Here is a 13,282-nt window from a genome sequence, read left to right on the forward strand (position 1 = left end):
TTTAAAAGTTTTGGGGACGTTTCTGGTAATAATGAAAATTATATGCCCCAAGTGTAATTTGTAGAATTATGTTTATGTCTCGTTTTCACTTCTAGAGATGTTTTATTAGTTTTTGTAGATGCTACTAAAATAAAATTATATGGCCCAAGTGTAATTTGTGGAATTATAATTTGGATTGGAATTATATATATTATGTTGATACAAATATGTAATTGCCGATAAGTATATAAGTTAAAAGTTATAATATTTTATAGAAATTATGATGTACCCTATATTTTTAATATTTATACGTTTTCCCCATGTTCCCTTATTCAACTTTTTGAAAATGAGGTTTCTCCGGGTCAAATTCCTTGTTTTGTCTTGTCAGCGTTCACGTGTTTGTGCTACATTGATGTCTAGTGTTGTAGTATTACTATGATTGATAGTTACTATTACTGTCAAATCTCACTAATTGGTTGACAGTAATATTACAGTCAGTATTGAAATCAACTTTTTACCACGATCTAAATAAAATCTCATAAAACACAAGGCATAAAAATAAAGCTAGTACACTCTTATTTTCGGTTCAACAATGAGATTAGGACAATAGTATTCGATGAGATTATTTAATTGATCCAATTAAAATTTTAGAAAATACAAGACATGTAAGTTGTAGAACTTGTTCTCTTCTTTCTAATGCAAGTTGAATTAGGGTAATCGAAATTTGTATACGAAAGTTATGATCAAAACAAAACATATAGTAAAAACACGTAATCTTAATGTCGTGACATGCAGTATCTAATGCGATTTTTTACCCTGATTCGAATAAAATCTCATAAAACACAAAACATGAAAGTTGTATAACTTGTTATCATCTTTCTAGTGCAACTTGAAGCTCGAAATTGAGATCACGTTGTACTTTTTTTCTTTCCAAAAACTTCGAATGTGCTATAACATAATGGCCTCGTTTGCTTAGTGCTATTAGATTCTATTAATTAAATAGTAGAAGGTAGTAAGATGTTTTTTGTTGATAAGATTCATGATTAGTCAAGCCTTCTGCCAAAATTCATTACCATTGCCCTACCAAAAATCCGCAAGTATATGTTATTATTTGTTTGGATTAGTAACACCCCTCCCACCTGCGACTAATTTTGTAGGGGATTAAACAATGAAAATACAATTTTGTTCATTAAAACAATATCTTATGATTTTGTTAATTAAAAGATTTTTTAGACAATTTACATTTAATACCAGAATTTAACAAATTTAGTACAAGATTTAATCTAATCAATCAAACATCTTAGAGATCAAATAATTAGTTATTCACTGGGATATAATTCAATCTCACATAATCCAATGTAATCTGATATAGGTAAACAAACAAACGGGCCTAGTTTAATTACACATGGATTTTTCAAGAATTACAATCATCACTCAAAAGCACCCAATAAAAATGTATACAGAAATTTACACTTGTTCCTCCTTTTTACATGCCTCTCTTTTCTCAGAGGCTTATAAAACCAAACAAACAAAATAAAATGCTCAATTTTCAACCATGAGCAGAATTTAACTAACTTTATAAAAAAAATACATTTCGTTTCTCCAACAAATAACATACTAATTCAAATCAAAAAATTTAAATAAAAAATAATAATAAAAAAAAATAAAAAAAATAAAAAAAAATTTAAAAAAAAAAGATCATTTACTTTGGTTCGAAACCTTTAGAATCAGCAGGATAAGCACCACTGTAAGCAAACATGTTCTCATTACTATAAGGATGCTTACCATCTTTATTCGCATCTTCGTAAGTCGATGAAGTCGGTGCTGACTCAGCATTAGGGTTGATCCCCGCGATCTCCATCGTATTCTCAATCTCCTTAACCACCTCACTCATCGAAGGCCGGTTCGACCCTAGTTCTTGAACGCACCTCAAAGCCAAATCCACAAACATCTCGACGCTCTTGGCCGACATTCCGGAAGCTACCGCGGGGTCTAGAATCCCTTGTAGGTTATACATATTCTTCGACGTATCCATCACGGATCTCACTTCTCTCACAATATGCTTACCGTTTTCGATCGGAAGCCTTGCTGTCAAAAGTTCGAGCAGCAATATCCCGAAGCTGTACACATCGCTCTTTTCCGTCAGTTGCTGTGTCATGTAATATTCCGGATCCAAATATCCCTGATTTAAATAAAAAATTAAAATAAAAATCAAGAACTTGGATAATCATCGAACGAAAATTAAGAAAGTGATTTAATTAATGCAGTGTATGCTGACCATTGTGCCTTTAACTTGAGTAGTGACGTGGCCCCTTTCGGAATCACCCATAAGCTTAGAGAGGCCGAAATCGGCTACTTTGGCAGTAAGGCGTTCGTCTAATAAGATATTGTTCGATTTGATATCCCTGTGTATGATCGGAGGGTCTGCCTCGTCATGCAGATATTGTAACCCTTTGGCTGCTCCGTGTGCAATTCGAAGCCGCCTCATCCAATCTAATCTGATCCCCGTTTTTCCTTTTGAGCACCGAAAATCAAGAAATGATATTTTAGTTCACAATCCCTTTTCATTTAGACGAAAAAAATATAAAATCAGAATTTTATTTAATTTACGAACCTGAAATACTATCGCTCAGTGTGCCATTTGCAATGAACTCGTAGACGAGCATTTGTTCGCCGTGATCGAAACAAAAACCGACGAGGCTGACGACATTCTTGTGATGAACCCTAGAGAGGAGTTCGATCTCGGTTTTGAACTCGAGACCGCCCTGCATAGATCCTTGCACGGCTCGTTTAATTGCAACCAATTGTCCGTTCGCAAGGGTTCCTCTATATACCCTTCCGTAGCCGCCACTCCCGATCCCATTGGTTTCCGAAAAGTTATTAGTGATTCGTTTAAGTTCTTCGAACTTGAAAGCTTTGACTCCTTTCAGCTGCGGAACTGATCCGCTTGTCGTATTCGTGTCCCACAATGCTGAAACCGCGAATAAATAAAATGGTTACTAATTTAGCAACAAGGTACTTACGAGAGACAGATTGAATCATAAAAACATACCGAAAGGATCGTTCATTCTATCGGCTGTATCGGCTCGTCTCCTCTGGCGAATAGCGTAAACTCCTGCAAGAACCAACAACAAGAAGAGTACAGTACCACCGACCGCCACTCCGATGATAACTCCCGTGTTTGACGACTTGTTCGAACCCATCACTGAAATGAAAAACAAAAAAACCGACATGAAAACAAACGGATTTAACTGGAAATCAAGAACTTATTTTTATTTTATTTAAAAAAAAAAGATGTTATTTTTATTATATTTTCACATTTGCTACCTTGAAAGTGTGGATAGCTACGGCCTTCGAAAACGAAGGGTCCGAATTCAGGCGGAGGCTTGAACGTTTGATTGCTCAGCGTAAATCCAATCCCGGTGATCGCTGTGCGGTTGAAGAAATCTAGGCCCGATGGAAAGACTTGCAGATCAAGCGACAGGTAATTATCCGTGTTTCGTGTCGGATTACTTAAAGAAACAGAGTCTACAGGGAGGCTGTTGGACCTAAATGTGACCATCAATTTGCTTTCGAGAGAAGCGAAAATGGTTGCGTTTCTGAAGTTGGAAAACGATGGGGCCCGGAAAACCAGTGTTCCTGAGTAGGGGTAAGCGCATTTACAAGTCGGGGATGAAACGGTTTCCGAAGAGCAAGTGGACGGTACGCAGTTTTGTGGTGGCGTCGAGTATGAATTCGAAGACGGTTGAGGAAGGCTACAGTAACTCTCGGTTCCTCCTTCGTTGCATATCGGGTTTCCTACAAGTCTGTGAAATACGAATAAATATTATTTAAAAAAAAATAAAAAAAAAAATAAGAAGATTACATGGCGTAAAAGGGTGATGTGTATTTTACATGATTTGAACACTAAAACCAGCTCGTTGAGTGAAGGCCTCGATGAAATTGTTTTGTAAATCGATGATCTGTAGTTGGTTACTGTAGGTGGAGCCGATGTTTAAGGTACCGTTGATCCGATTGTTCTTCAATGTGCTGAAGAAAAAAAAAAAAAAGGATCGTTTTTTACGTATACCTTTCGAAAAGATACACGATATATAATATAGTGGTCGAAAAGTTCGCTTACACAGTTTGCAACTGGAAAAGGCTAAACAGAGAAACGGGAATCGGCCCTTGAATTCCTGTGTTTTCCATTATTCTGAAAAATTGGAGTTTTTATTTTTCGGTTAGTTGTAAGATAATAACACACACACACACATTCTTCTTTAGAGACGTACAGTGAAGTCAAGCTCATCAAAGATGAAAACCATGGTGGAATATCCGTTGCATCGAATGAATTATTGCTCATGTCCCTGCAAATTTTCAAATACCAGTTTTATATTATATATATATGGTTAAATGGTTAAAACTGCATTTGAAAAAATAAATATTCTATACGACAGAAAAAAACATTACAGTAGTTGGCGAAATATAAGTGACGACTTACACATAGTTGAGCAAATTCATGCCGGTGAGGTTCGGCAAGGAGCCGGTCAGCGCATTATTTGACAAATACCTGGTTAAATGATGTTCAGTCATCTTTTTTGCGGAAAGTAATAAAAAGTAATAAAGTCATCGAAATAACTCGTTTATTTTCTACTTACAGCTCCTGGACAGAAACGAGGTTGTTGAGGTTCGGGGGAACTGGTCCACTCAGTAGGTTCCTATCGAGCCGCCTGTTCGATCGGACAAAACCGATAAATTAAAGGTTCAAACTTTCAGTAGAAGAAAACAAAAGAATGAGGGTCGTAATAATTAACGGGTAGCGACGATACTTACACAACTTCAAGTTTATCTACAAGCCCTATTGTAGAAGGGATTCTTCCCGTTAGCTGATTGTTTTCCAAAAGCCTACACAAAAAAAAATAAACGTGTATATATTTAGAACAAATCACGATTACTCTAACATGGTATGTACAATGATATATATATATATATATATATATATATATATATGAAAGTATAGCGTTCTTACAAATGTATAAGAGTCAAATTTGAGTGAAACAGCTGGGGCGGTATTACACCGGACAACTGATTCTTTCCGAAATGGCTGCAAGAAAAATTAACAAAGTTCGAACATATCACACATTAAAAAAAAAAAAAAAAAAAAAAAAAAAAAAAAAAAAAAAAAAAACGAGAAGTACAACGTACAAGTGCTTTGTATTGACGAGCATATCGAGACCAGGTGAGGTTCCATCAGAGACAGGGATTGTTCCGGTAAGCTTATTATCGGCTAAATCTAGCCAATAAAGATTTGTCAAATTACCGATGGAAGGTGGTATTGAACCAATGAAGTTGTTCGAGTTAAGCGACCTTTATTGCCATAAAAAAAAGAAAACGGGGTTAGATATTAATTAATTACCAACGAAAAAAGAAATTAGAATGTGGGATTCTTTTAGATATACTTACAAGTATCTGAGCTGTTGTAGGGAACCTATCGAGCCTGGTATGGGGCCGAAAAATCCGCAACCGACGAGTATTCTGAAATGCGTGCAACGAAACTTTGTTAATACGAGTGTATTGTTGTTATACTATTTGCATCGAACTTGTAATTACAGTGCGGTGAGATTTTCTTACAAGCTCGATAATTTGTTCACGTTTCCGATTTGTGGAGGAAGAGGTCCGGTCATACGTTTGTTATATGACAGGTCCCTATATATAGAAAAGCAAAATATCAGCGAAAGCATACACATTCAAAACCATCATAACAAGTCCAATATAGTGTTTGAACGGTTCTTTTTTAAATGAATTTCAAATCCTTAGCTCTCGTTTTTTTTTTTTTGCAGTTATTTAAAATATTTCCTCTCCTCTAATCCAAATTCAACGTTACATAAGTTACTGATAATTATCCATTCAAGAATCGTTTGCTCTAGTATAAGAAAATGCCAGACAGTTAATATAATGCACATTGGAAAACATGCTTTATTGCAACACGGAAACATAGGACGAGAAAAGAATAGAAAAACATACAGTGTCTGCAACTCGGTTAATCCTGCAATGTCCGACGATAGTTGACCGCTCAAGTCGATACTCGCTAATGTGCTGAAATTTGACAAGAAATCGGTTAGTAAATACCAAATGAGCCAACACAAAAAAAAAAAAAAAAAAAAAAAAAAAAAAAAGAAAAAAAAAACCCATAAAAGTTGTTATTACATGGACACAACACGGTCGTTCTTGCAGGTAATCCCATCCCAAACATCGCCACAAGGATCGGACCCGATCCAATTTGGTGGGTAATTACCCCATGTATCTTTCAACGCCTTTAACGAAGTAACTGTCGTAAAAAAAATTAAAACAATCGTAAGAAGTAGAATTTGTTAGCACTCCCAAAAAGACGTATTTCAAGAACCAATTAACTATAAACAGAATATTCCTATTTCAGATCCAGATTGAATATCTAATGTCAACTATACTCGAACGATCCACCACTACCGAAAAAAAATGTAAAAGCAGCATTTCAGAAATTAACGGAACATCACGGCTCGTCAAACGATATTAAAGATCAGTAAACGCGTCGAATTCGATAGAATTCGACAGAAAACGAAAAATCTCGGATCAAGAATTAGCGAAAACTTACAATCGTTGGTATTCGTGAGTGCAGCTATAGCTAAAACTTGGATAAAAGCAACCAGCAAAGAGAGAAGGACTCTCCAAATCATCATTACTCAGTAATCAACGACCATACACGTTTTTCGTAATTATACGTATCAACGAATCTGAACTTCTCAAAAATGTTCGAAATTTACGAGTATGGAGAAAACCTTCGAAATCAACACATATATCACAGGAGTGACTTGTTGCCAACTATCCGTATAATTTATTGAAATAGTCTCCTTCGACAACTTACTAAATCCTAAAATTTTCTTATCGGTTTCGAATGCGATTGGTCAAGCTGAAGCTGCTGAAAATGTCCAAAGTAGACATATTTTTTATGTTCAGACCATGATTACTATATTGTAGTAAAACTACATCTGCTACTAGACAAGTTGTCATTAATTAAACAAATGTTAAATGCAATTACCAAAACAGGGCTTCACCATGTGAACAAAGTCAATTATCAAAACACAAAATTATTGATTAAATTATGCCATTTTAATCCCAGAAAACACATATATATTTTAAAGAATCAAACTTTTAGGGGGCATTTGCGTCAGAGGGGGGCAAAATGCAAATACAGGCAAGTTGAGGAATTATAATAATAAAAAAAAAAAAAAAAAAAAAAAGAGCAGACGCCCAACAAAGACTTGGCAAGGAAAAACAACAAGTAATGTATTGAATTGAATTGGAATATAGAAATGGTGGCGGGGCGGTAGGTCAAATATGAGTTGTGAACATTTGAATTCCGCGCATTAGTATAATAATAGCACTACCGTGGAGACGTGCTGCTGTATATAAACAAATTGCTCTGCGCGCGCGTGTGTGCGCGCGCGTGTGTGTGTGCGCGTGGGTTGAATCGGTCGTTTTCCCCCCAACGCCCGCCACCCGCCGCTCATCAAGACGACGTCGTCGTCGTGTTTCACTGTAGTGTGTTTGACACACACCTGCTTCCAAATTATTAAATACTTTCATTTTTTTTAGACGCATTCTCTCGTGCTATTTCCACAAGTATCTGAATTTTAAATTAAGAAATTCAATAAATTACCTCATACTTCCTATTTTACCCTTTTTCTCAAATTATTTCCAAAACTTTATTTAGGGATCTTAAAAAGCCATCAAACAATACACATATTTAATTTTGGGGTCATTAGCAATAAACTCCTCATATACCTAATAAATAGTGAGATGTACATCCCTTAAATCTATCTTTGTGATAATCTCTAGAAATTGTATTTTCAATACTATCCTTATGTCAATTAGCATAATTTGTCTCAATTGTTCATTTTTTCTCTCTTTCCATAACAATTATTAAATTTCTAAAAATCTGCTTCCAATTTCCTATAAATAAATATGCTACCAAATAAAAATAAAATGATTTTTTTTTTATTATTTCGGATTTATTTTGCATTTTTTTTTTAAATATTTGGTTGAGAAAATTTTTTTTTTTTTTCTTTAAAAAAATTTACAACAAAAATTGTATTTTTTTTCTCGACTTGTTTACTACGCCGAATATGACTATATGTGACTATATCAACTGTAGTCATATTTTTTCTTTATATTCAAGTTTTTTACATTTTCAATTTAAGAATTCCGATTATATAGTGTGGTACAGTCATGTCTACCAAATTATATAAAACAACGAAGATTGCCTATTGTTTACGAAAATAATCCAATCAACATCCACACAAAAAATCACAATTTGAATGTTGTTATTACAAGTCAAGTTGAAACGAAAATATAGAACATATTTGAATATGACTACAATCATAATCAACAATAGTCATACTCAAACAATAGTCATACTCAAACAACAGTCAAAAAAGAGAGAAATCGAAAAATACACAAATAGAGATAGAAATATAACGAAAGAGAGGAAGGGGAGTTGACGACAACGGCGGTGGCGGCGGTGAACGAAAGCGAGAGTAAGAGAGCCGGTGATAGTGGTGGTGGTGCATAGATCTGAAAAGAAATAAAACCAGAATATCGTACTTAATTTGCAATGTGATCGGATAAAATAAAGTTTCATTCTTCTGTATAATAAAACGAGAAGCTTAGCTACCTCTTCTTTGGTTTTATAATGGAGGCCCTCCCATTCTTTGTGAAAAAACTCGTATTGGTTTTGAATCGCATCTTCCTTCTTCGAATTCGTGAAAATTGATAGAAACCACTCTTTCTCATCATCGTATACTCTGTTATTCGTGATTCGCATAACAAACAAGAAATTAATAAATCACTAATCGAGTAAATCAGCAATAGTCATATTCGAACTAGACTATAGCCACGTTACTGCTGCTGCTTCAGATTTAGGGAGAAAAAAATATTATTAAAAATTCCGATTATATAGTGTGGTATAGTCATATTTGAATATGATTATAGTCATGTTACTGATGTTGCTCAAATCTGAACTGTATACATATGTGGAAAAAAAATTCTCGAAAAATACAGAAACTTAGATGGAAAAATAACGAAAAAAAAGAAAAAATAACGAAAAATACAGAAATAGAAATGGTAATTTTCATACCTAATTACATTTCAGTTCTTAATTCCACCAATTTTTTTATCACTAATTATATGTAATAATTTTGTAACCGAGAAACCATAAATTAATTCTCCTCAACATGTACAGTTTAATACATCTCTGCTGCAAAATGCATTCAACTTTAGAAAATCCAAAAAAAAAAAATACAATTATAATTAACATTCTAAAATAACACAAAATTAACAGAATGAATTGATTCAGTTCTCCTCCCAAGTTTCAGGGGTATGGTACTCAAATCGTGTTTCTCGAGATCCTGCCCGGGTTATCGAAATCAGGACGTGGGCGGTCCGCTGCTTGCAATGCGTCAACCCTAGCACCAACCTCTGTGGCCTTCTTCCTGATGGAGGCGGCGGACAAGAGGCCGCCGACGTCTTCGATGGCGCAGTAGGAAAGTTGAGGCGGGCGGAGGGGCCGCGGAGGTATAAAATGGCGGCAGCCATGGTATGTGGTTGGGTTGAGAATATTACCGCGGTGGTGTGAAAAAAATGGAAGTAGGAGGGTGACTACGGCTATAGATCTGAGAAAAAAAAGAAGAGAGAATTTGTGAGGAAGAAAACGAAAGAGAGGGATACAGAAAAATAAAGAAATGTAAATTGGATTACGTGAAAAAATGTGAGTGGGCTAGGGCTTGTAATGAAAGGGTAGAATAGAGATATAACAATTCCAAGGGGTTCTCACTAATTAAGAGTGAAATTTGGGTGAGAGTACAAGTCTTTAAAAGTCAATAGGGTTTAGTTTAAAATATTTCCAAATTGAGGGGTGTATCGCATATTTCCCCTTTAACTTTTCTGGTTGATCAGGGTTAATTTGCTAAGTATGGGCCGAACTCTCAAAAATGAACTTAGACATGGAGAAATCGATTGGGTGGGTCGAGATGGATGTATCTGGCCGAAGGCTTAATAAATATTGAAGACATAGATTGGTCAGAAGCTCACTTATGAGAAGTTAATTGCCAATGAGCTTGCGAATAGAGAGTTCGTCACCGGTAAGTTTGTTGCTTGGAAGCATGTCGCCACAGACCTCACTGCCATATCTTAGCATGCATACGAAAAGGAGGCGAAATTGACGGATATCGAGTTGACTTAGAGCTGTTGAAGAAGAAGATAAAGAAAGTGTGTTCCATAAATAGATGAAGATATTTGTAATTAGGGGTAATATGCCATGAGCTCCTCAAACGAAACTTAATTTGAACTAAATGACAAGTTCAAATCCAATTTTTTAATTAAATAATTAGTTTGAAATAATATATGAGCCACATCTCTAATTATTTTGGTATCCATATCTTGCCCTTATACCCTAAATTATATAACATATACATTCACGTTTCTTCAATTTAGATTTATTTCTCTTCATTTTGTATTCTCTCTCTCACATTTGCTCCTCTCTCTCTCTCTCTCTCTCTCTCTCTCTCTCTCTCTCTCTCTCTCTCTCTCTCTCTCTCTCTCTCTCTCTCTCTCTCTCTCTCTCTCTCTCGTAGCAGGTGCCTAGCCATCAACTCATTCTCGTAAGAGACGCCGAGAGATAGAACTTCAGGTTCGAAGGTCGCCGATGCCGCCGGCGACGGAATGAGAAGGAGCAGGGGCGGCGGAGGACGTCGTCGTGGAGGCGGCGGTAGAAGGCGTGGTGGAGGCGGTGGCGGGGTGGAGGCAACGACAAGGGTTTGTGTGGTGGGGTTGTGGTTATGGTTGGGGTGTTATTGAAAGCATATTCTGACTGATTACTTGCATCTAATTTTCTTATTTTTTAAGAGATTTTGCTTGATTAGGGTTCATGTGGCGGATCTAGGTTTTTCTAAAGTAAGTAGGTGGCTACAGTTGCGGCGGCTACAAGCGGTAACTGCTAGAGTTGGCAGCGGCTGAAAATTGTTGGCGGCTAGGGTTTGGTCGTAAAGCATAGTACACTGTAGTATACTATACACCGTAGTATACTATAGTGTAGTACACCGCAGTATACTATAGTCTACTAAAGACAAATTGAAAAATATGTAAATTGCAAAAAAAAAAAAAAAATACCATAATTTTTTTTTTTTTTTTTTTTGTAATTTTCAATATTATGTAGAGAAAAAGGGGAAAACATTTTTATAATAGTGTATAAAATGATAAAATGAAGAAAGAAAAAAAAGGAAGATAAACGGATATTATGTAAAAGAAATGTTATATGGAGAAATGAAAATATTAAATGCATAATAAATAAAATGATAAATACAATTTGGAATTTACTTAATGCATATTTCGAATCTGTGAGTGGAGGGGCATATTTGGAATGGATTTTATGAAAAATGTGAAGCAAATGTTTAATTGGACTTGTCATTTAGTTATAATATGTTTTGTCAATAGGGACTATATCCTAAGATCCCTTGTAATTATGTGTAGCACGAGAATATTTAGCAATAAATGTAAAGCAAATCAAATGGCTAAATATAGAAAATAACTATCTTTAGTACAACCATGTACAACTATATATACTGGCGTAAGGAGAACGATATGGGGACAATGACAACGATTTTAACGTCGATAAATATTATACTCTCTTTCAAATTCTTTCTTTTTCACTTTACAGTTTTAGTCCGTCTAATTCGCCTTCTCTGGCAAGAGATCAGCGCTAGGTAGATTTTTTGGCTGTCAAGGGAGTTGGATTCGGAAGAAGGTCTTGAGGGTACAGATCTTGTACCATCAAATGGTGCAGTATGTGAGAAGTCGAGGCCGAATTGAGGCGTTGAGTTCCCAGATCTATCGAGGTTCAATTTTCAAAACGACTAGGGAAGGACCGTCTGAATTTAAATTTTTTTATCGATATTCCAATTAATTAATGTTGTAGCATAACGTATTTAAAGGATATGATATTCGGAATTATATGCTATCAATATGCTTAGATTTGATTCGTAATTTGAAATGATGCATGCATAACCACATCCTTTCTTGCTTGTATTGATGTCGTCATTACATATCACAATACTGGTAATCAATTTAAGTGTTATAAAATTACACTACTATTACCTTATTTTATACCAATTAGGGTTTTCAATTTAAGTGTTATAAAATGACTGGTAATCATGTCCGTTGCACGGGATCGCATTCAACAAAAGGAAAAAAAAGAATTGTTTAAATAAATGATAGTACAAATTATAATAAAAAATCTATCAAATAATATTGAAATGTATCTGTGAAATTCAAATTACACTACTATTACCTTATTTTATCGTAGCATATATTTTTCATCATACAATCAATACACACACACACACACACACAAACCCCTCACACCCTTTTTGTTTCTTATTCACAAACATTCCCTTCCACTCATGCTGTTTCTTCTTCTTTTTCTTCTTCTTCTTCTTCTTATGTTTCTTCTTCTCGCTTCTTCTTCTTCCTGCATTTTCTTCTTCTTCTCGCTTCTTCTTCATGCTTCTTCCTGCTTCTTCTTCCTCCTCTTCTTCATCATCTTCTTCTTCTCCATCTTGCGTTTCTTCCTCTTCATCCTCTTTCTCTTCCTCCTCTTTCGTTTTCTCCTCTTCGTCATCCTCGACTTCTTTCTCCTTCTCCTCTTCGTCCTCCTCATCTTCGTCTTCCTCTTATGCGTCTTAATACCTCTTCTTCTTTTTCTTCTTATTTTTCTTCTTCTTCTTCTTCTTCTTCTTCTTCTTCTTCTTCTTCTTCTTCTTCTTCTTCTTCTTCTTCTTCTTCTTCTTCTTCTTCTTCTTCTTCTTCTTCCTCCTCTTCTTCATCTTCCTCTTATTCTTCCTCATTGTTCTTCTTCTTCTTCTTCTTCTTCTTCTTCTTCCTCCTCCTCATCCTCCTCCTCCTCATCTTCCTCTTCCTCTTCCTCTTCTTCTTCTTCTTCTTCTTCTTCTGCTTCTTCTTCTTCTTCTTCTTCTTCTTCTTCTTCTTCTTCTTCTTCTTCTTCTTCTTCTTCTTCTTCTTCTTCTTCTTCTTCTTCTTCTTCTTCTTCTTCTTCTTCTTCTTCTTCTTCTTCTTCCTCTTCCTCCTCCTCCTCCTCCTCCTCCTCCTCCTCCTCCTCCTCCTCCTCCTCTTCTTCTTCTTCTTCTTCTTCTTAAACTCCACCATAAACGCTATTTTGCAAGAGTGAGTGCTTCCTAGTGCATTGTCACATTCAGAACATAAGCCTGTAGTTTTG

General features: G+C 35.5%; 1 protein-coding gene across 1 annotated transcript; it reads right to left on the reverse strand.

Moving 5' to 3' along the window:
* Positions 1 to 1,525: 1,525 nt before the first annotated feature.
* Positions 1,526 to 7,235, reverse strand: LOC105962612 (leucine-rich repeat receptor protein kinase HPCA1). The gene is made up of 18 exons (XM_012986928.2): positions 6,590 to 7,235; positions 6,166 to 6,286; positions 5,983 to 6,054; positions 5,590 to 5,664; positions 5,422 to 5,493; positions 5,164 to 5,325; positions 4,988 to 5,062; positions 4,792 to 4,863; positions 4,617 to 4,688; positions 4,460 to 4,528; positions 4,251 to 4,325; positions 4,100 to 4,171; positions 3,874 to 4,008; positions 3,307 to 3,785; positions 3,032 to 3,184; positions 2,594 to 2,950; positions 2,258 to 2,493; positions 1,526 to 2,161 (listed from the first exon to the last, which is right to left on the reverse strand). The coding sequence occupies exons 1-18, from the start codon at positions 6,672 to 6,674 to the stop codon at positions 1,682 to 1,684; spliced, it is 2,862 nt and encodes a 953-aa protein (XP_012842382.2). The 5' UTR covers positions 6,675 to 7,235; the 3' UTR covers positions 1,526 to 1,681.
* Between the last annotated feature and the right edge of the window lie 6,047 nt (positions 7,236 to 13,282).

This window comes from Erythranthe guttata, chromosome 2, assembly GCF_056151865.1.
Source record: "Erythranthe guttata isolate IM_541 chromosome 2, IM_541, whole genome shotgun sequence".
NCBI lineage: Eukaryota > Viridiplantae > Streptophyta > Magnoliopsida > Lamiales > Phrymaceae > Erythranthe > Erythranthe guttata.